The sequence below is a fragment of the Melanerpes formicivorus genome, unplaced genomic scaffold (assembly GCF_026170545.1).
Source record: "Melanerpes formicivorus ecotype bairdi unplaced genomic scaffold, bMelFor1.0.p_v2 SCAF_12, whole genome shotgun sequence".
NCBI classification, from domain to species: domain Eukaryota; kingdom Metazoa; phylum Chordata; class Aves; order Piciformes; family Picidae; genus Melanerpes; species Melanerpes formicivorus.
Genome location: NW_027142364.1, coordinates 2,954,618 through 2,977,234, shown reverse-complemented (window position 1 = coordinate 2,977,234; position 22,617 = coordinate 2,954,618). Strand labels below are relative to the sequence as shown.

The 22,617-nt window shown below is 42.6% G+C and overlaps 1 protein-coding gene across 6 annotated transcripts in view; it reads left to right on the top strand.

The window, feature by feature from the left end:
- Positions 1-21,905, top strand: part of LRRC31 (leucine rich repeat containing 31) — a 36,493-nt gene extending 14,588 nt beyond the window's left edge. For 2 of the 6 annotated variants that reach the window (XM_068144963.1, XM_068144961.1), the window contains exons 3-15: positions 2,406-2,479; positions 5,572-5,752; positions 7,284-7,360; positions 9,190-9,450; positions 11,051-11,308; positions 12,453-12,602; positions 12,974-13,141; positions 15,571-15,738; positions 16,595-16,762; positions 17,526-17,693; positions 18,805-18,972; positions 20,221-20,388; positions 21,581-21,905. In XM_068144963.1, the coding sequence (XP_068001064.1) occupies positions 9,438-9,450; positions 11,051-11,308; positions 12,453-12,602; positions 12,974-13,141; positions 15,571-15,738; positions 16,595-16,762; positions 17,526-17,693; positions 18,805-18,972; positions 20,221-20,388; positions 21,581-21,900 (1,749 nt within the window). In that variant the 5' untranslated portion in view covers positions 2,406-2,479; positions 5,572-5,752; positions 7,284-7,360; positions 9,190-9,437 and the 3' untranslated portion in view covers positions 21,901-21,905. Of the gene's footprint in view, positions 1-2,405; positions 2,480-3,191; positions 3,227-3,628; positions 3,643-5,571; positions 5,753-7,283; positions 7,361-9,189; positions 9,451-11,050; positions 11,309-12,452; positions 12,603-12,973; positions 13,142-15,570; positions 15,739-16,594; positions 16,763-17,525; positions 17,694-18,804; positions 18,973-20,220; positions 20,389-21,580 lie in introns of those variants that run through there. The other 4 variants (XM_068144965.1, XM_068144967.1, XM_068144964.1 and 1 more) reach the window with 4 other exon arrangements.
- The last annotated feature ends 712 nt before the right edge of the window (positions 21,906-22,617 follow it).

The following is a 22,617-nucleotide window of genomic DNA, read 5'->3' as shown; positions in this document are numbered from 1 at the left end:
CACACCCCTCATCCCCCCCAAGATAAAGTCTGTGGAGGAAAGGTGCTGCAGGAGATGTTGGGTTTGTAGAGAAACCGTGGTGAGGCTTTTGCTGGAGAACAGCTGTGGTCCTCTGGGGAGATGTTGGGTTGATACAGGAACGGTGCTGAGGATTCGGCTGGAGCTGTGGTCCTCCGGGCTGCTTCTTTTCTCCGGAGCAGCATCGTCCCGGCTTTCTCTTCTCAGCGGCCTGGCCCGTCTCCTGTGTTTTCTTTCATCTCCGTTTTTCTCCCCGTTTTTCTCCTGTTTCTCTCCTCTGTTTCTCTCTCTGTTTCTCTCTACAAACCAGCAGTTGCTCAAGTCTTTTATACAGTTTTTTAGTCCTCAGGCAGGTGTTGGTATGTCAGGTATTCCAGAGGCAAGGAAATAATCCAGGTATCTGTTCCCCCGGAAATCTTTCTGTGTATTGCTGTGTATGTGGGCAAGATTTTTGGATGGAGGCGAGGGGGGAATCTCCGTCTACCCCATCTCCATCCAGACAAGTCCTCCCACATTCCTTTACACAGGTGGTGGAAACCATCGTATCACCCTGCCCAAGGTACTTGATGGGCGGAAACCACCCTGCCCAGAAAGCGTGATGGCTGGGTCTTTGGGTCCATTGTTGTAGTCCCGTGTTATCACGATGCAATCACAAGCTGATTTGCATCCAGGATTGGTGGACAGGATTCTTTCCACCTTCTTTCCAGTGGCTCTGCTATCACTTTATCTTTGTTGACTCACATAGAGAGAGACAAACTTATTAGACTCTCACAGTGAGGCAGAAGCTAACATTTTGTGAGGTGTGGGATTGCCCAGATAAATGAAAAGCAAAGTTTGCATCAGCATCCGTTTGTCATCGGATGTTTTGGTCCATGTGAATCACATTTCAGGAAAACCACAAGAAGTTTAATACCAGGAAAATTTACTTCCTGAGGTAGAAATAAACCCAGCAATATAATAAAGTTATATATTTTTTTTTCCTGCTTTCCCCTACTGAGGGAAGTTTGGAGAGAGAGCACACTGCTTCACAAGACCCCTGGCATCTAGCCTTTGGTTTGGTTTCTGGCACAGGAACGGGAGTGCTGTGTGCTGTAGTGAAGTGTGACAACCACAAGCCATAAAGATGTTTTAATGGTCCCTCTCCAGAGGAGATATAGTTGTTCTTGACTGGACTTTATAGGCATCAGGCAGGGTTGTGTTTCTGAATCATGCAGTGGTCTGTGTGTCTCTCAGCAGTTCTGTTTCTGCTGGTCATCTTCACCAGCAGGAAAAAGTGGCAAAGCAGCAAAGGGAAGAGAGAGAGAGAAGGACATTGGAGATGAGTTATGAATAGACCAAAAAGATGCAGAGTACATCAAACTGATCTGGGCCTTGGTCTGCCAGTACCCGAGGAGGTGGTGGAGTCACCATCATTGGAGGTGTTTAGAAGGAGACTTGATAACGTGCTTGGTTGCATGGTTTACTTGATTAGGTGGTGTTGGATGATAGGTTGGATGCGATGATCTCTAAGGTCTCTTCCAACCTATTCTATTCTATTCTATTCTATTCTATTCTATTCTATTCTATTCTATTCTATTCTATTCTATTCTATTCTATTCTATTCTATTCTATACACTGTTTGTTGAGATGGTTTAGAATCATGTAGTTCCATGTTATCCCCTTGGCATGGAGGAATCTGAGAGTGGGGAAACACCAACACTTGGGTTCTGTGCAAAGAGGTAACTGTAGCCTGACACCTCCCACCCAGTGTATGGTGTTTGTAGCCTAAGGTACTGGTACCTGATACATACTGATGTGAAAGATGGAGCTGAGTCACACCACCGTCTTACACTCTTACACAGCCTTCTTGCCTGGAGTAACCTCTACCTGGAGTTTGCCCATCCTGTATAGGATGCCCCAAGATAACATCAGTTCATCATAGATCAGGAGTTGGAAGAGTGCTACCAAAAACTCAACACTTTGGAGTAGTTTATTCTAAAGCTGCATGAAGAGGGAGGAGGAGGCTCCCTTTCTCAATTTATTTCAAGAGAAATGGCCACTACAGAGACATCTTTCACAATTCCTCTGTGCCAGAAAGGGTTAGCAGTGTGGAAGCATCTCCATGCACTAAAGTAGATCTAGACTTACTGTTGTCACCAGGCATTTTGTGAGTGCTGATTTGGGTCAGAAATGTCTTTGCTCCCTTTGAACAAAACCAGTGACAGACATGGCTCAGCTGGTGGGTTTGTGGTCTTCAAAAATGGAAGGCAAAGAACTTTGTTAGGCAATTTGATTACAGTTCAACAATTATGTTGTTTACCAAAATGCAATGATGGGATGGATTTGTTTAAGTAGAGAACCTGCTAATATGAGTCTAAGCAAGGTTTTAATCCACTGTTTCTACACAGTGTCTGTCATAAGTGAGGAATCTGAAGGAGTGATGATCCTTGTTTCTTCTCATTATGAAGTTCACTGAAGCAAGGTACAGTTCAACTGAGATTTACTTCTCTGTAATGTAATGAGCTGGACTGATCCAGAACATGGCAAATGGCTTCCTTATCACAGAGCACTCTGTCTTTTTCCAAAATAAAATCTGTGTTCAGACATAAAAAATTCCTTAGCTAAATCTCACCTCCTTCCTTGGTCCCCTAAAAGATTTAAACTAGAATAGTGTGCCCACAACTGGCATGGGCAAGGAATGCGGTGGTCTGCTTCATGGGTTGGGTGGTCTGTGACTGGTAGGCTGCAGATGCCAAGAATGATCTTGAGCAAGAAGTGATGTCTTGGAATGCTGGGATATGAAACAGTCACTGGACTCTGGGATGGCACTGCTGGTTTGGAAACACACAGGATCTTGCCTTTGGGTTTACTCACAAGAGATGGAAAAGTAGAGAAAAGAATGGGCAAGGCTGTGTGTCAGTGTCACTGTAATCATCTGATGTCCTGGGTGTGCAGAATGTCTCTTTAGCTATAGCACTCCTTGAGAGTTCAGAATTTTCCCAACTCTTAGCCCTTTGCTTGGTTGCAGGGTGGATGTTCTAGGTCTTTGCTGAGTTGCAGGACCCTCTGGAGAGGGAAATACCTAACACTGGGGTTCAGCTGTGCTGAAAACATACTGACAAGATCAGCAGATATATACTGGAAGAGTAACAAGTTGTAGCACTACTGGCTGTTCAGTGGAAAAGTGTTACATTTGCCACAGCTCTTGAAAGTAGTTTTGAGAGACTAGGTGAGTTACACAGCTGTCTCATTCCCAGTGGAGAGCTGGGAATTAATTGTAGAGAACTGGATCCAAGCAGGAACAAACTATAGCTATGGAGTTTTACTTAGTGTGGTTGATCTCAACTCCATAAGCCAATGAGGGAATCTAAGTGATGAATCATGGTTAAGCCATTAAGTGCCTCTGAAAATGACATTGACTGAACATTGTATGTTTGAAGAAGACAGGATTTTCTGTGTCCCTGAATCAAAATGTTTGAAAAGTCTGGATTTAAACCCACACAAGCTGAGTTTTCAAAGACCTGATTTTTTTGCTTGTCTCACAGGGCTGAGACGTTTTGGTTATAATTTTCAAGCTGACCACGTGGTGCTAAAGCAAATCAGTTGATAAAATTCTATTGCCACCTCCACAGATGCACACCAGAGGTAATGAAGAAGCTGCACTCTGCCATGTTTGTATCATGTTTTCTTCACAGTATGTTTTCTTCACTGTATCACCAAGGTTGGAAGAGACCTCAAAGATCAAGTCCAACCTGTCACCACAGACCTCATGACTAGACCATGGTACTGAGTGCCACGTCCAATCCCCTCTTGAACACATCCAGGGATGGTGACTCCACCACCTCCCTGGGGAGTTTCACTCATCTGTGGAGTTTCACTCCTTTCACTCTGGATATGCCTTTTTACATTGAAGTAATGATTTACAAAGCCAATGACAATACAAACACTTATTATCTTTAAACCATGCACATGCTCATATTTGCTTGTTTGGGGATTTTTTTTTCATTAGCCCATGTATGGATTTAGGGTATTTATGGAGGTGGAAAGGCAAATTACTACTGCATTGGTGACACTCTAAAGAAGAAAGATGTTATGTAAATACTCTTTTTTTTTTAAACTAACTTTTGCAATAACAGCTAGAAATACAGGGATTGAGTTGCTGTTTTTTAGGATGACCCTGAAAATGCTTTACAATCAGCTCATGCATCAGTGTAAACTTGCTTCCTCTGGCAACACACACTCAGGTTGAAGTTCCACAGGATACAACGAGGAGTTTTGCTGAGCTATCCAGAGCCATTGTTCCAGATGGTACCGTATGGAAGTAACACTGATCCTTTGACTCTGTTGATTTCTAATTAGATTTCTAGTAATTAATATAGTTTGCAGGCCTTGCATGAACTCTGCAGATTACCCATTGGTGTAAATTATTAACTGAAAGGGGATTAATCCTGACAGAAGTTCAACCAAAAAGACTTTTCCAGGCTGAAGATCTCCTCCCGTCAGATTCGTGTATTGCAATAGAGAATTAAATGTTAAGTTTATATTTGTGTAGTTCTGTTTAAAAAGGAGTAACTTGCTATCAGGGTTAAAAATATCTGCAGGGTGGATATACATCTATTTGCTGTGATATAGATCTTTTAGTCATGCTTGTTATGGAAATCAAAATGCAATATGAAATACTAACTGGAACAAATCTTCGTAGCATCGCTATTGTTTTACAGTGGGTAAGGTAAATTCTGCCTTTGAGGGAAGAAAATATGCTTTAGAATGCTACAGTTCATGTTTAACAGCTCATGCTGGTATATATAAGGTTGAAATTCTTGTAACTCTTATAAATCAGTGGCAACAGGGGCTGTCAGGCACCTCTGCTCATGACCAGTTCATCCAGCACATGCACCTGGGGATTGTCCTGCCATGTGAGCAGCCCCTTCAGCTCAGGCAGAGCCCAGCTTTGCATCCTGGCACCAGTCTTTCATAAATTTACTTATAGTTATGCCTTAAAGTGTAAAAGGGCAATGAAATGTCAAAATCTGCATTACCCTTTCCATTCAGGAAAAGTCTCACCAAGTTCAAGGTTCCTCAGAGGTGTATGTGTATCTGAACCCAAGGTTTTGGCTGGATTTGTATGTTCTCAGTGCCTATTCAAACCCCTACTGTCTATGCCTGTATATAAATATGGAATGAGGGGGCTGGATTTAGTTTTCATCACTCAATGAAGTTCATTTTAAACTTCACTCCCAAGGTGCCTTGGGAACTATTGTAGACTGATGAGCCCTTAAAATCAGGAGGGTAAATATTTATTTTGTGGGGAATGATGAGGATACTCATATACTTTGGACCAAACTGAATCCTCAGGCATGCACACTGATCTCAGTGCAGGGAAGACTGCAATGAGTGTACTCCTGGGAAGTGCCTGTGTGGCAGAGTATTTCTGAGAGTATCAGAAAAAGTATTTATCTAGATGACAGCACAGTGCTGAGCTCTATGTATAAGCCTAAGATATGTTTCCTAACCTAGGTTCTGCAGAGTACTTCCCACTCATGAGTGCAGCTTCATCTCTTCATTCATCCTCAGGGAATGGTCTGTCCTGTGTGCAGCCTCTTCTGAAGGTTTTTGTCTGGCCCTAAAGCAAATCCATACTTCTCTGTGAATTCCTGGGTGGAAAGAGAGTCCACATCAAATCAGTGGGTGACACAGATCCTGTGGCACTACCAATGTGTCAGCAGTGCCAGTTGAAGGCTTTTCAGCTGTGTAGGTAAGACTGAATTTTCCTGCCTCAGTTATAAGGGGTCAGAATTGGGTTAAGGTTGGAGGATGAAGGAAGGAGGCAGAGCAGGAGAAGGAGGATGGAGAGAGTTGTGGAGGCCATGGTTTGATGTGGCTGTGAAAGATGAAGGCAGTGAACCTGGTCCTGGAGCAAGCCATTCTTCCCATGCCCTCATTTTGCAGCAGCTGCTGGCACATGTACTCTGAACCAGTGCAGCCCAAGAGCAAGTCACCTGGCACTGGCAAAGTCAGCAATGGGCACTGAGCATTTTTGCCTCCCTCAGCAATTTCTTGGCCCATGCAACTGCCCACCTAGGCAGCCTGCACCAAACTGAGCCAAGCAAGAGAAGCCCACAGAGGCTGCTGTCGGCAGTGGGATTTGTGCTGAAAGGGGAAAGAGCAGCAGAGATGTCTGCTAAGGAAAGGGAGAGAGACTAAGGTAGCACTGCTTCGGTCTCCTCCCGCAGAGAGCAGAACAGTGGTTTCCCTGGGGTGTGAGCAAAGCTGGATGAGAGAACTGTCCTGGAAGCAAACAAGGGTCACTGTGCTACTACAGAACTCAGAATATTAAACCCCCCCAATCACATAAACATGCCAGATCAGTACATTCTATATAAATATTGGCCCAAGTGCTTCCCTGGTGTAGCTGCAGTGATTGTATGACAGCAAGGATGGGTCTAGCCCAGTGTGTTTAGGGTCTGTGTTATTTTAACTGGATGCTTGGAGGGTCTTTTTCCTTTAATGGGTAATGAGGGCCACCCAAAAGAGAGTTGCCATTTTGCTTGGGTTTCATTGAAAGAGACACTATTAAAGGGAGAGGAAATCCCCAAAATGATACTCAGTGATTAAGTACATAGAATATAGGATTTCAGTGTTTGCAAATCCTTTTTTTCAAATGAACTTGTGGCACTAATCCTCTAATGGCATTATTTCTTTGGAATATATGCCGGATTAAGGAGTCACAATGAGGCAAAGTACAGAAATCCACATTAATCTCTCCCCAGTGGATGCTGTGTGGGATGCAACTTTAACTGTTTTGTTCCAAAATTGGTTCTGTTCCTAACCTTGCCCCAGGTCTACACAGAGGGAAGGTTAGATATAAACAAGTGTGACACTGAGCAGTCGGCAGATGGTCACAAACCATTTAACTGGATAGAAGGGGAAGGAGTTTATTATTTTTAAACTCCAAAAGCTAAGCCTGCCCTGTGCTGTCCATGACATGCTGTAAGCAGATGCACAGGTTGACAAGACAGGAGGAGGACACATGTTCAGAAGGATGCCATGGGGAAGACAGCAACCCACACAGCAAGGCCCAGCCTAGCAGCTAACAGGGGCACAGATGAGCCTGGCCATTGTGAGATATTGCACGTTCACAGCACAGCCCAGACCTATTGTAAAGTAATGTTTTCAGCCCAGTGCAGCCGCCTCCTTCCAGTTATCCTGCTTTGTTTTGGGATAACCCTGCTGTCCTCTCTTTCCTCATAGCTGCTGTGAAAAGTAGCTAAAGATTTGCTTTCTAGGAAGAGGAAACTGGGTCGCTGTGAAACTACATTTCCCTTCTGACCGGATTACAGGGATGCTGACATGGTGCCATGAGGTATTTTCAGTATCATTCAACAGCCTAAAGTGGTGAAAGAATTTCTGAATGGGCAACTCAGCACCTAACATATTGATGTCAGAGCCCAGCCTAGCCACTGTAATTGGTGCTTAACATGCTTAAGGATTTCCCTAGTTGTAGGGAGTGGAGATTATCAGCTATTCCCAGTCCACAGCCTCATTGAACTGCAGTGGGCATTGTGTGTCTTGGGCCAGCAGAGCCTGAAACATGTTCACAAACATGGCTTGTTTTGTCTCTGTTCATCCCTGACTACTCTGTTGTTAAGCACAACAAGTAAAGCAGAAAAATCTGTTAAATTCAGTGATTCCTTGCCAACAGAGATGGGATTTATGGTCATCTGCATAGCTGAGATGTCTGAATTTGTGAAGTGAATCAGCACACAGGGAGGTGATCTTTCCCACTGGACACATATCTGTAGTGAAATACTAGTTTCAGAATTTGGGACAGGATAGCCGTTTATGATATCAGAAAACCCTAAAACCAACTTGGAGATCCTTTCTGTTTGGGAACAGAAATATACTCTCTTTTCCTGCAGGAGAAGAAGGTTCAGCACAGTGGTTTTGTTCCCACTGTAAATGTTTCCCAGCATGGTACTTCTCATGGGCAGAAGGATTCTCCTGAAGGTCACTTCAAGTTTTTCTTCTCTTAATCTTAACCTGCTGGCTCTCAGCAGCACCTGGTGCTTTATTTCTCCCTTTCTGTATCATTTGTATGTTGACACACTGAGTCAAGCTTGTCCTCACAGCTGGTGTCTGCCTAGCTGCTTTCAAAAAATCGATAGTTTTGTTGGCCAGCTTTATCATTCCCCACCAGCAGTACTGTAGTTTGCATATGGCTTTAGTGTGTACATAGAAGTGGATGGCTCCTTGTATTTAAGGAAGCATAAATTATATTGCAACAGATGCAGAGAAGGTTGAGCAGGAAGTGATAAGGGAAATAGAGAGTTTTCCACATGAGGAGAGAAAAGGAGTTTGGTTGATTTAACTTAGGAAAGGGAAGACTTCAGCAATTAAAAAGAATCATCCTAGCTAAAGAGATTCAGCATAAACATCCAAGAGTATTGTTTAAGCTAGAAATGGTGACATTTGCTGTCATAAAAACCAGATTCTAAGGCAGACAAACTGACAAAAAGCTGTAGTGAAGATTAATGTATGTATATGTGGATACAAACTTGAAGATAGATGATTTCACCTCAACATGAGGAGAAACTTCTTTACAGTGAGGGTGATGAATCACTGGAACAGGCTTCTCAGAGAGGTTGTAGAGTCTCCTCTGGAGACTTTCAATACCCACCTGGAGTCATTCCTGTGCAGACTACCCTAGATGATCCTGCTTTGGCATGGGGGATGGACCTGATGATCTCTGGATCATCCAACCTCTAAAGCTCTATGATTCTATGCCATGTATCATGCTGTTGCCTACAAGCAGACTGTGCTGGGTGATGCAGAATGACCTCTCCTCTTGTGTCTTCTATTGCCCTAAAATGAACAGGAGTGAGGCTCTAGTCCTGCATGCTCTTTGTCCTCACTGACTTACACAACACCGCCCTGATGGGATGGCTTTGCTCAGCCTGAAGCAGTATTTCTGGCCAGTATGGACAAAAGGGGTGGGAAAACAAAGAGCTTTTCTTCAGGTAGTTTTGTAACCTGATCTAGAAGGTGAGTCAGCCTCTTCTAACAACAGCTTTCCAAGGAAATGCAGTGGTTAACTATCCAAGTCTGTGCTGCCACTTCCTGATTTCTGCCTTGTGAGTGATCTAAGCTGGGGCATGGTCGGTGCATTTAAATGGACTTTTCAAACCCTTCCAGAAAAGAAAGGCCAGGGACAGCAGGCTGACGGTGGGAGACAGTGCAGAGGAATAGAGGCACTGGAAAAGAACCACAAACCACTGGTGCTGAGCTGCTGTAATCAAACTGACGAAGACAGAGACTCTGAAAAGAAAACTACCTGGGAAGTTCTCTTAGGGAAAGAAGTGAGGACTTGTTTTCATGTCATGGCTCTCTTCTGCAAGTCCTGAAAGTCCTGTGAAACGTGAAAGAGATCCTCAAGTGTGCCAATGGAAAAGACAGGTATGTTTCTTTGTCTTCAAAATAATGCTGCTCTACAGCATGGAGACACAGCCAGGGCGAGCAGTGCTGCTTTCCAGCTCCATAAGTGTGCACGCACACCTAGGGACATTGCTTGGTGTAGGTTTTGTACTTAGAAGAAATACAGCTCTGACAGGCTCTGACAAGCAAGACTTGTCATAATTATAAGTACTCTGCCCTGAAACTTGTTCAAAGGCAGGTAACTTCCAACACAGTAAGAAAATTTACATCCATGTGTATACATCAGTATACATACCCCCACATTTATGTACACATGCACACAGATAAAAGAATGGAAATGTAAAAATTGCATTTGCTTTGCTCTGATGTTTTCCCCTGGCCTTACTCTTGCTATAATAACATGACAACTCTCTGTACAAGTCAGAATGTTTCTGATCTGTCCTCAAACATATCTCTTTTTTGGAAAGTTGATGCCAGTGACATTCTGTGTAGCTGACAGTTATTAAAATGTTCATGTGCTCTATGGATGACAGCAGATTGTGGAGTGAGTACTGTGTGTGGGTCTGTACTAGGGAAGGGGGAATCTGTGTGAGCAGAGAAACACATTTATGAGCTCTGGTATATGACAGGATTGAGGTCTGAGTACAGATCATTCCCCCTACAGCAAACAGTAGGACTTGATACATGTCTTTTTCACATAGTCCATACAAAGCTGAAGTCAATGAATACCTGTTTAGTTTTTATGCCTGCTCTGTTAAAAGCATGTCTGTGGGCAAAGAGCATTCAAGTCACATTTAGAGAAAAACAAAGCAGCTTCAGAATCCCCAGGTGATGTTGTAGCTTGTGTAGTAGAAACAGAAACAAGGAAAGATTGTGTATAAATTATAAAGCCAAACTTTAATTTCCCTGTGAATTGGTCACTGAAACGGAGATCACTAAAGTTCTAAACTGTTCCAACAAGGTGTCTGGGGGGCTTATTTCCTTCCAGCAGTGGCACACTCCCAGTGTTCATAGCTAGGATCTCTGGTTGGTATCTGCACTATCACTTTAGCTTTGCTCTAAGGTTCTGTTTGCCTGTTCCACCCTCAGCTTGGGAGTCTATGGCATTGTTCAGGCAAGGATATTTTTGTACTTCCTGTTGCACACTTCCTCCTCTCACTATCCTGACTGCTGGAGTGGCCTCTGGCATGAAGAATCACATTGGTGCCAACTTTGAACTAACATCCCCTCAAAACAGGGACACCTCAGCCATGTTACTTAAATGTGGCCACAAGACTGTGAACTGAGCTTGGGGATTAAATGACAGTGGAAGCAGCAGGTCAGCCCTCAGTGCTGGGTGGGATGACCTTAGGGGCAGTCTGCATTAATGAAGCAGCAGAGAGTGACACTTGTACCACAGGCAACTGGGACCACTGAGTGCTGTGCTAATACAGAGCATTTCCAGTTCCTTTTGAAGGAGGGAAAATGAATTCAGAGTGTGGTCTACTAGACCCTGCTTTTCTGGTCCTAGGAAGGAGGGAATGGTAGGAAATTCTCAGTGCATCTGCCATTCTGAAAGAAGGTAAGCAAAAGTAAATGTTACCAAAACAAATTCTTTCTATGTCTGCTGATCCCCTGACAGATGACATTCAGAGCTGCAGGGATAAGCATGAAGAGGACATGCCGAAGAGCTCCCCATTCGGCTTTGTTATAAAACAGCTCCAAGGGAAGAGTTCCTCTTCTGGAAAAAGAGAAGAGCAGCCTTCAGCCATCAGAAAATTCTTCCAGGGCTTTGACTTTGGGAAATCTGAAGGCAAGGACAGAAGTGAAATCAAAGAATCAGAAATAGACAACTCTGGAACTGATGACCAGAATGAGAAGCAAGATCTCCCTGTAGAAGGTAATGCAGGTGTGCCTGTGGATGTATTTAATGCATAGAAAATCAGCTGCTTTTCTTGCTGTCCAGAATCCTGCATTTTGCTGCCTACAGCTTAGCCTTTAGCCAGGATTTGCTTCTGACTGCACCATTGTCAAGCGTGAGCCGTGCCAAGCAAGGAGTGAGATCCATGTTGCTGAGGAGGGATAAAGTTTTTGGGTGACCCCTCTCCCTATCTCCAAAGTGAGGGGTTAGTGCTGGAGTCAGCTCATTAGTGGCAGAGCTTATTTGGTTTCAGAGCCAAGCTCTGAGCAGTAGCTTGGCTTGTATTTAAGGTAGGTCTCTGGCCATCCTGCCGCTAAAGACAGACAACAGGAGCCAGATGTTTCTGACCACTGGACACTGGTGAGGAGGAGGGAAGGGAATGGAAATCCATCATATGTGTTTATGCACACAAAAATACTCTTTCCATCCATACTAGAGAAAATGAGGCTAATTTTAAATGGAAGCTGAATGATGAGGCTTAGATCCTCATCTTTATCCTATGAGTTTTGAGTAGTTTTGGGGAAACAGTGAGAGGACAGCTATTGAAACTAGGAACGCTGTTTTGTGACATTTTTGGCTGCTTTTTTCTCTGGCTATAGACATTACATGAAATTACTGATCTGCTAAAGGGTTAATCAATGAGTGTAAATACAATTTTCCTTACTGTGCAAACTGCTGGAAGAAGAAGATAAGAGAGGGATGCTTTACAAAGCCAAGAAAAGCAGGAACTGGTTTACACATACAATGTCTGAGAATGAACACAGGTTGCATGAAGAATGCAGCAGATTCACCACACAATTGCAGGTCCACTCAGTACTGATTAAGTACACTCTTTATTCAGCAGCCTGGCTACAGTGCAGGCATACAAAACACCCAGAGTCACTGGTGTAAGATAGGATGGAGATGTTCCACAGGAAATTATTTTCTCACGCTGCATCAGGAACTTTGTGGTGATCTGATTTATAGTGATCTTCTTGCTCAGGTTATTGGTCCACACTGGACAAAAATAGATCCTGGTTTGCTGGCAGATTTAGTCCATTTCCTAAAATGTTCACCCTACAGCCTACAAGTTGTACACCTTGTGTTAGCAGCAGAGGTAACTAGGACCCTGTTTCTTTCTTAGATGGACTTTCACGTCTTACTTCTGAAGTGGAGTCACCATCTGGTGAGCAGAGATTTAACCAATTCATGCAGAAACTGGGAAAGAAACCCAACAGGAAGAATCTGGATTTAAATAACTGTGCACTAAGTGCAGCAGATGTAACAGAGCTGGGTAAAGGCACATTTTATTAATACATTTCTTTAATTCTTCTTTGCCTATTCAATTATTCACTCTCCTCTTTTCCCTTCTCTTGCTTTTATAAAGGCCTGGCTTTAATATTTCATCTGGTGGTCATAGGGCCCTGTGAAATCTTTATAAATGATATAAATTATGTAACATTTAAATATAAAAACCCTGCAAGCGTGTGAAGCAGGTGAATGTCCTTACACTCAGACTACAGATCAGAAACCTGAGGTGCAAATTGTCATGGCTTTATAATGCTGTGTTGTCTGTAGAAAGCATCTCTGTGTTAAGATGTCTTGAACTCCAGGGTGAGTAGATAATGTACAAACACAATACACTTTATTTTTTTTCCCCTACAGCTTCTTTACTGCCATTTCTCCAAGAGCTGGAAGAGATCAGCCTGTCTTGGAATGGTTGTGTTGGTGGGACTTTGAAAGCTCTCACTGTTCATCTTCATCATGTGAACCTGTTAAAAGTGCTTCGACTTAACAACTGCAGGCTGACAGCTGAGGATATCATCTCCTTAGGTACAGGATTTCATTTACATTTACTTCCAGACAGCTTGAGTCTAATGTAATCCATCTCAGCTCATCCTACATCCTACTCCTGCTGCTTTCATACTGGGCGATGGAAACTCCTGCTGTGAAAGAGTGGAAAGAACTTGAGCTTATGAGTGGCCTTATACACTTGAGTATCTCTGCTGAGTTCATTCCTCAGGGTACAAAGCTTTCATATTCAGAAGGGTACAGAATTCAGTCCTGTTTGCAGGAAAACATGTTTTCAATTTAGATAAGTATTATTTTGGCTAGATTTGATATCTAATGGTAGACAGAGAACTGAAACAGAGTCAGTCATAACAGGGTCACCTTAGGTCTTCATGCTGCAGGACAGATGAGTGTTCATCACCAAAAAAAGCAAAAGGAAAAAAATGTCTTTTGGAGGAGAATTTAAACCACCAGTGCTGCCTCAGAGCATTATAAATTGGTTTTGCAATTCTGGGAGGATCTTATTCCTCTGCTTACTTCCTTGCTTGCTTGGAGTTCCTGCAACCCTGCTGCCCCCAAGGTTTTAAAGATGGTGTTGTGCACTCCGGTTCTGATGCTGAGTCGCTTACGTCTGGGCCAGGAGTTTACTCTGAGGTGGGTCTGTGATTTGTATCAAAAAGAAGGAGAAACAGAATCATCTGGGAATTATAGAAACTACTGCTTATTTTGCAAGTTCTAAAAACCAGTCTGAGTTATAAAGCTGGTGTTTATGTCATTCATATCAGGCTTCAGTAATAAAATGACATACACAGTGGTAGGTCAACAGTGGGTCATGCTGTCTGTCGGGGAGGAAAACTGCCTCTCTACAAAAGTTGGTGAAAATACTTGGTCTGCTTCTGCTGAGGTTAAAATCTGTGTTTCATTTTCATCATGTTTTCACATTTATTTCATCCTTTTTCAACCCCTTTTCTCATATTGTTTTTTTTTTTCTCTTGAGTTTTATTCGTTATATTTCTAATTGATTTTTTTTTTCCCTGCCTGGTTCTCCTGTGCTGTTTCCTTCCTCTTTCTGGCTTGGCCTCTGCTGAAACTGATTGTAGGGCTTGAATTTCTGGTCAAAACATGATGTTCTTGACATGTGGAACAGCAGGAGTCAGTTTGCATTGCTTTTGCTTGTGATTTTGAAAATAGCACCTGTCTGGGGCAATGTGACCACTTGTGGACTCAGCTCATTGTGCTTAGAAATCAATGCCTCAAATACAACTGTAAAACCAACCTCTCCTATGTGATTGCTCAGAGCTGTGACTGTGAAAGGTGGTAGGAAATGATTCCTGGAGTTGTACTCCTTTATTTATCTTCTGGGTGGAAAATTTGTTTGGAATGCTAAGTCCTCGTGTCAAACTGAGACAAGCTGTGGGGCAGAGGCAAGCCCACTTCTCAGCTGCAGAGCATTGCTCAGTATTCAAGACTGAGACAACACTTTAAAATATATGCCAAGATATCTCAAACCTGGATGTTCACTTTAAAAAAAAAGAGAGAAATAATTAATTTCCTACTGTAAATCTTTTGTGAAGAATTAATTATGAAAGCACACAGACATGAAAGGGCTTTGTTATTAAAATACAATTCTCAATTATTGGCTTGATGTCAAGACTTCAGATCAAAACTTTCTGCATGACACTTTGAAATTGTATTTGCATATGGCCTGATTAATTGATACTTCTTGGGAATGAGTTTATGCAAATATGCATCTGCCTCCCTCCTCTGGAAAGGAAGTGAGGGAGCTGGATTTAGCAGTGGGGTGTTGGTATTACAAAGAGGCACTAACACGGTTCACATTGGTGGGTGCATCAAGCCCGGAAAAGGCTCATTTTTCTGAGTGTAATCAAAATCAGTGCTGTCTGCCTTGGAATCATGGGAAAGTTTGGGTCAAAACAATGCTCATCTTGATTTGTTGTGATGTGAGTCAGAAATTCCTCTCAGAAATGCAAGTTTTATGTTTCAGAAATAGTTGTGAGAAGACTTCTTTCATCCCCTTCAACATGACCTGTGGACAAAGTACAGAGGATGCTGGAAGTCTGCCAAATAAAATAGAGCAGAACTATCCAGGACAGTAAATTCTGGCTTGTCACTTATATTGATTTCCCTGTAGACTGGACTTTCTGGGTCCTGGCACAGGTCTACAGTGATGGCCAAACAGTCTGATAAGGATCTGGGAACCTGAATAAGTTCTGTGTACTGTGACAATGACTTGTGATCTATGTTACTTCTTAGACAAGGTGAGGGTTTATACACCATTGCTGCAGTAGCAACAATTCATGCTATATACCAATTTTCCTGGCAAGCCATTTAAAATATAGTAAGTTGAGAACTAAATGATTACCCTTCCTCTTTAATCCATTCCAAATTTGTGCTTCTGTCTTTTACTGAATTTGATACCTAGAGCGAATCATCTTGGACTTCTGTTACAGGAGAGGCATCTGAAATCATTTCTCAACTTGAAGAATTGGACTTATCATGGAACAGTAACATAGGTGGAAAACTGTCACTCTTGACAAAAAAACTCCAGAAAGGATGGAAGTTAAAACTTCTGAAAATTACAGACTGTAACCTGACAGCAAAGGATGGAGAATCCCTTGGTATGTGTGTCCATCTAGCTGGGCTGAAGTCCGGCCTCATAATGCCACTTGTCTGACTTAGATGATGGTTGTATTGAGCTCAAGATTAGTGGACAGTTAATTTATTTCAGGCTCTGCATTATAACAGTATTTACTACACAGTGTGTGGATTTCATGCAGTTTCTCCAAATGAAGAAAGTTGTTCTCTCTGATCAAATGAGGTATGGTTCAGAAGAGTTAGATCTAAACCACAGTCTCCTTCAGTGGTCCAGGGTGGCTGGATCCTTTAAGACCCTGAGCAAGTGGTGTGTGACAGATTAAGCAGCTGAATTTGTATCCAGCCATGAGATGGGCAAGAATGCCTGAGGGATGGGAATTTAGGATGAGTTGTTAACCATTCATCAGTTCTCCCCTCCTTCCTCTCACCACAACTGAGTCCTGTGTGGTCTTTTGGTCTGATTTTGTATTTTGAAAGATATTTTCTCCCTAAAGAAAAGCCCCTGTGGTCTCATCTCCACTGCAGGAGATGGCCCACATACAACACACAGTCCTCTGTCTTTTCATTAGAAATTTTTCTTTCTCTTTGTATTCCTGCCTTTTTGCTCCCCTGTACTTTTCCTGTATTTTGTACTGTTCTTGTGGTTTTGCACCTTTCTTTTCATGCAGACTTTTCACTGATTTTCTTGATTCCTATCCAACCTTTGCTTTGCTCTATTTTTTAGGTAGAACAGGAACTTAGTAAGCCTAAACCACACATACAGGCAAAAAACAGCCTCTTCCTGTTTGTTAGGGTGATAGATTTTTCTAGGCTTCACCTATATATTTTCCAGACATTTACAAGCTCTGGTTTTCTTTTCTTTTCTTTTTCTCTCCCCAGCTGAAATTCTGACTGTGATCCCAAACCTCGAGGTATTAGATCTCTCTATCAACACACACATCGGCTCCAGCATGAAAGCTATTGCTCAGGATCTGAAAAATGTGCCAGGCTTGAAAGAGTTAAACTTGCACATGTGTGGATTAAAGCATGACAGCCTCCAGGGCTTAGGTTAGACTTTATGTCCAGAAAGACTTTCATTCTGAAGAAATTGTACATCTGAAAATCATTTAGGAAAGGCAATGAGGTGGGATTTTGCTGATGGTTTGGCAGTGTTAATAGGCAATCATTATTTGCTGTTTGAGGATTGATAAAAGACTACAGAGACTTCCATCAGGAGTAGCATTTATCTTCCATGAGCTCAAGCATGTGAAAGTCAATGGGGAGAGTCACCCTCCACACCATTTTTCTGAGACACATCTTAGAGTAGATTAGTGGCTCTCTGGATGTGCTTCCTCTGTCCCCTGATGGAGCATAGACAAGGGCACAGAGAGGCTGGCAAACTTTTAACAAGGTAATCCTGCTCTCAGAGGGGAACTCAAATTCACCATCATGACTTAATGAGTGTCCAGTGATACCATATGAAATGGGCTTATTATCTGTCTCTCTCCCTAGTGGAGGTCTGATCCATAAGACAAAACAACTGGCACTAATTAGCACATCCAGTAGTAATTTCAGCAAAAGGCTGAGGATTGAATGGATCTGGGGGATGAGCTGGCCTCACCTTCACCTGCTCTTCCAGGGAAGAATGGAGCTGCAGAGATGGGGAAGCTTTGTGGCATTGCTGTGTGTCTGCTGTGATTATATACTGAAGCTTAGCCTAAGAGCTTTGCCTGCAATACCTTGTGCAAACTTTGATATGAAATAAATGCTGAAGCTGTGACCTGTGCTGTTGCAGCAGCCAGTGACCAGCTTGCTCCCTTTTCCATTTCAGATGCTGCTTTACAGCACCTTGCAGAGCTAAGAAAGTTAGACATATCGTGTAATAAAGGGATTGGTGGTGGCTTTAAAGACTTCACCGCTCATCTGGCCAGCTTGAAAAGTCTGGAAGTCCTTGATCTCCACCAATGCGGTGTAACAGAAGAGGATGTGACTGTTTTGTGTAAGGACATGCTGAGGAAATCCATTCAGAACCAAGGGTTTGACTTCTGAAAGTATCTCAAAGGTGCAAGAGATTCTGCCCAGCTCAGTCTAGCAGATCTTGGGACATTTTCTTCGGGCAGTTCTGGCAGTGCAGTGTGGAGGGTAGTTTTCTTGATGAATGTGGAGTAGGTTTTTTCCTCATCCAAAGGAAATCTCATAGTAACTGATCCTATGTGAAACTATGGACCTGAATCTGCCACGATTCAGGCCCATGATGGGAATGTATGAACTGCACTGAGCACTGCTTTTGTTGATAATCAGTAGTTCTGGAAATATCCAGGGACAGTTCTCCTGATGGTTTAAACTGCCATGATCCAAGGTGTGTATCTGCATGTAAAGGTAACTGCCTTAAAACTCCCTTGGTGAATTGTAGGTCAAGTAGAGACTGATGGTAGGAGATCTTGCATTGCTGCTGCTTTGAAGAAAAGCTGAAGATTACAGCCTCCAGGCTGAAGTGATCCAACTCTTAAGTACTATCAGGAAGTAAAAGACTTTTCCCATTCAGTGAGATGCTTTGGTTTTCTGTGTGCATTATCAGAACTTTTTGACTTTGTTTTTTACTCCTTAGAACAACAACAAAAATCACCTGACTCAAAGACTGTATTGCCCACATCTTAATGATAAAAAAGATAATTCAAAAAGCTTTTGAGGAAGCATTGGGGAATAATAGCTACTAGTAATAGCAGTCATGCTTTGCTTTTAATTTATTGACTAATAGAGAAAAAGAATGTGAATATGAGGGAGTTTCAGTGAGCAGTGAAGACATTTGGAACTAACCCCCATCACATTTAATGTTAAATCCCCTACTTCACTTAGAAAATTTCAACAGGAAGCCATGTTCTGACAACCTTTCATGCAGTGTGGAATACCTAATGCCTTACACACCCCTGCTGTGAAAATTACAAGGCTATTTATGGGCTAAAACACTACTGGCCATAAATTTGAGTGTCAAAACTTGGCCTTGACTTTCAGATTGATTTATAAAGACAAGAAATTATGTCAGGCGAATATACAACTACATATTTGTTCTGGATCAGTGACTGCCTAATAAATATTTCATGTTTTCATAGCCCAGGTGATACCTTTACTCTCCAATCTTCAAGAGCTGAATTTGTCTTCAAACAAAAATGTAGGAGTCTCACCTGATCCTCTTCTGGGCAGGCTCAGGTTTTTACCGAAGCTGAGATCTGTGGCCATCAGCAACTGTGATTTAGGTGAAGAGTCATTTTCATCACTAGGTAGGAATGGGGTTTTTTTAAGTGTTTCTATTTTCTCTGTATCCTTATGGGACAAAGCACTTCTTTCTCCTTTGGCTGAACCCCAGAGATCATGGTTATGTTATATGCCAGGTCCCAAGCTAAAAAGCCTGTGGTGAAACCAGTGCTTCATGGGACCCTCTTGCAAGGGATGACCACTGTCTGTCTTCCCCCATTACATCTGACCAGATAAAGTTCTTTCAGTGTTTTGTCTGACAGTAAGTTTTTGTATACTTCCTAATTTTGGACAAGAAAGGAAAACATGATTTAATACTATTCTATCATTGTAGTTTGGTTGTAACACTGCATGTGGGAGGTGTCTTTGCCCATGGCAGAGGGGTTGGAACTAGATGATACTTGAGGTCCCTTCCAACCCTGACAATTCTATGATTCTATGTGCAGTTTTGTAGGGTAAAGTTTTGGCTGAACATTTTTCACCTCACTGCAGGAAGAAGTTTCAGAAGAAACTTTCTGAGATGTAGTTAAGGATGGGGCAGTGGAGAAACTAAGGCACTGACTGCAGTAGTGGAAAAGGTATTGCAGAGCCATGAAGAAAAGTCCAGTCTGACACAGGATGTGTAAATTCAGCCTGTTTTGCCTTCTTATTGCAAATCTCAGTGGATTACTGGCTGCACTGTCCCTTTGATAGGTGTTCCATATGGCACATAAGTACAGAGGGATCTGTTAGTGACTGTGTATTGTACTTGTATTTTGTGCTGCTTATGAATGACATTGAAACCTATAGTAAAGCTTGCTTGCCTTCAGCAGAAGCAGTAGCAGACTAAACTGGTCTGAGATCCCTGCAGGAACAGTACTATATTTATATCATTACAATTATGTAAGAGTGACATCATGTAAATTACTATTGTCAAAAGATAACAGAGCATTTCACCTTGCATGGTGAATTCACAGAAGTAAAAAAAATGCTGTCTTTAAATTGATACAAAATTGTTTAAAACAAGCTGTTAAATTAAACTGACTTCAGTGGGACAAGGTCAAGCCAATAATGTAAACAGAGCAAGAACCCCTCCACAGAGTCCTTAAATATTCTACAGGCAGGCTCTTCTTATATTCTTTTGTCTGGCTTTTATTAGGATAAATTAATTCATTATAGGCACAAGTAGGCAGCCTGTTAGGAGCCTATGTGCAGGTGAATTGCCAGTGAGGTGTCTATCGAGGCCATGTTGTCTTCTCTTAGTAAGCAGAAGTTGCTGGTCTTAATCTTTTCAGCTGAAGCTGCCCTTCACCTTCCTGAACTGGAGATATTAGACCTATCTTGGAATAAGTGCGTTGGTGGGAACCTAAAGCTGCTTTTGGGAGCACTAAAGCTTGCAACGGAGATTCGAGTGTTAAGACTGAGCAGCTGTAACTTGGTGGCTGAAGATTTGACACTTCTAAGTACGTATAACATGGAATTTACTAGCAGCCAAGGAGCTGGGGCATTTAGACCACAAGTCAGAAGGGACTTGTTCCATGGGCTGAGCATGTTTTTGCATAAATCAAAGAAAAAGGTGGAACATACAGCAGTGGTTTTTTTCCCATTTCATTTTGCTGAGGGCTGTTCCCTGTGCATGCACAGTGCAAAGGTTGAAACAAAGAGCAAGGTGCAGAGAATCTTGTAGCTGTTTTATCTGTCAGTACAAAAAGGCAGCACTTAGAAAATGTAGGGTTTATGTCTGTTGGTTCTTTTGTTTTTTAAAATTGTTATTATTTAAAGCTGTCTCTGAAGAATTTTGTTTTGCTCAGTTGCTGTTTTAGGATTCAGTAATTTATAGAAAATGTAGGTGGTGCCAGCCAGTAACACAGGCACTGCCAGCTCTCAGTCCACTAGGTGTGCTTCTGGGGCCAGGCTGTTGTGGGAGAATTAAAACAGAAGTATTTTCTCCCACCTCTAAGCAGCTGCTCAGAAATACTGGAAAGTGGGAACCTGATGAAGGAAGAAATCCCAGGATCCTTTTAAAAATCTGTTTATTTTATAATCATCCTTGTGATCCTCTGGGCCTGACTCATGGGATTGGTGTCTGAGGCTGGCACTGGTTGTGTGACAGCTATTAAAGCTCTGTAATCTGAAGGCTGCTGAGATGAAGCCTGAATATTTTTGCCTTCCCAAACATCACCCTCGATGGATGCCTCCTTTGCCAATCATACCTTAAGCATCCCAGTTCCCTTTAGAGCATATTATGTCCATTACCCTCACACAGTGAGAGGTGGCTGTTGTAATCATGCAACCTCATTTAGTTTTGCTTTCCCCTCTCTACATCTCCCTGTAAAGCCTGTCTGCTTATTTTAATTGGCACTTGATACAGCCTCCTTACAACTGATTTACAGGCTTCCAGGCTGCCATGCAATTTTAACCTGTTACTTCTGTTCCTTTCCAATTGCCTGCCTTTTAAATGTTGCACACTCCTTCAGCTGTGATAAAAGGGTCTGAGATCAACAGCAAGTGATTGTATATTGCTAAGGAGCTGAATCTTGATATTTGACTGCTGAAAAACCTTAAATAACATGGTGCTAAAATGCTGCTCCTTACTTAGAAGCTTTTAAAGCCATTGCCAGGATGTGTTAGCTGTGTTTGTGTCATTTCTTGCAGCGCTGCTGGCGCAGGATGGCCACCTAGCCAGATTGCGGGAGCTGGATGTGAGCTATAACAACAACATCTCTGATGAAGGGTGGGGCCTGTTCTGTCAAGGCTTAGCAGCATTCAAAGAACTCTCAGAGCTGGATGTCAGCCTTCGCCCCTCATCCTGCCGTGACTGTGGGACGTGGTTCAGCGAGCTGCTAGCGGCCCTGACACAGCTGCCTGCCTTGGCAGAGCTGGGGATGCAGAGATGGCTCCTTTCAGAGTCGCAGCAGAAGCAACTGGAGAGCTTTAATCAAGACTACAAAAGAAACATTCGTTTTGACTGCTGATGGAGGTTGAAAGTTCCTGAAAGGCCTTTCACAAGCAGCACAGGAGCCAAGCATTGTGTGTCTCTAACTGAGAAGACTGCCCAGTTTTCAGAACTCTTCCCTCATGAGAGCTCTTGAAATAGTTCCACAATTAAAGAAAAGTGTTGGGTTGTAACCTTCTGCATGCATGGGTCACTCCATTGACTGATACATTCTTTCAGGTTCTCTGAGCCATGCTCACTGTACTACACATACTCAGTCTCCCCCTTGTGAATACTGCAGTGACAACTGACAAAAGAGCAGTGGTGATTTCAGATGGACACACACAGGTTTGACAGTGAGGGGAGGAAGTGGCTGGGGTGTGTGCTGATGCAAGGGGGTGGGCAGTGTGAGTATGGCCTCATGTGCATAAGGATAATACCTCTCATGAAAATACTTGAAACCTCTGTTTTACATTTTCGTTTCTTCTCTCCCAAAATCTTTGCCTCTTTGTCATGCAAGTGTGAGATTTGGAAATCATCCTAACAACACAGGATTATATATTAGCTCAGTAAGGAGAATACAGAAGGAGCTGCTGCCATCTTGTAGTGTAGATGAGTCCTATATAAAGAATCAGTATAAAATCAAGGTAAGAAAGTTGGCTGGTGTCTTTGCAGGTCTCAGGGGCAAGGGGAATGCTATGGCAGGTTAAATCTGAGATATGTCCTGCTACCTTAGCAAGGATTTGGGATACAAAGC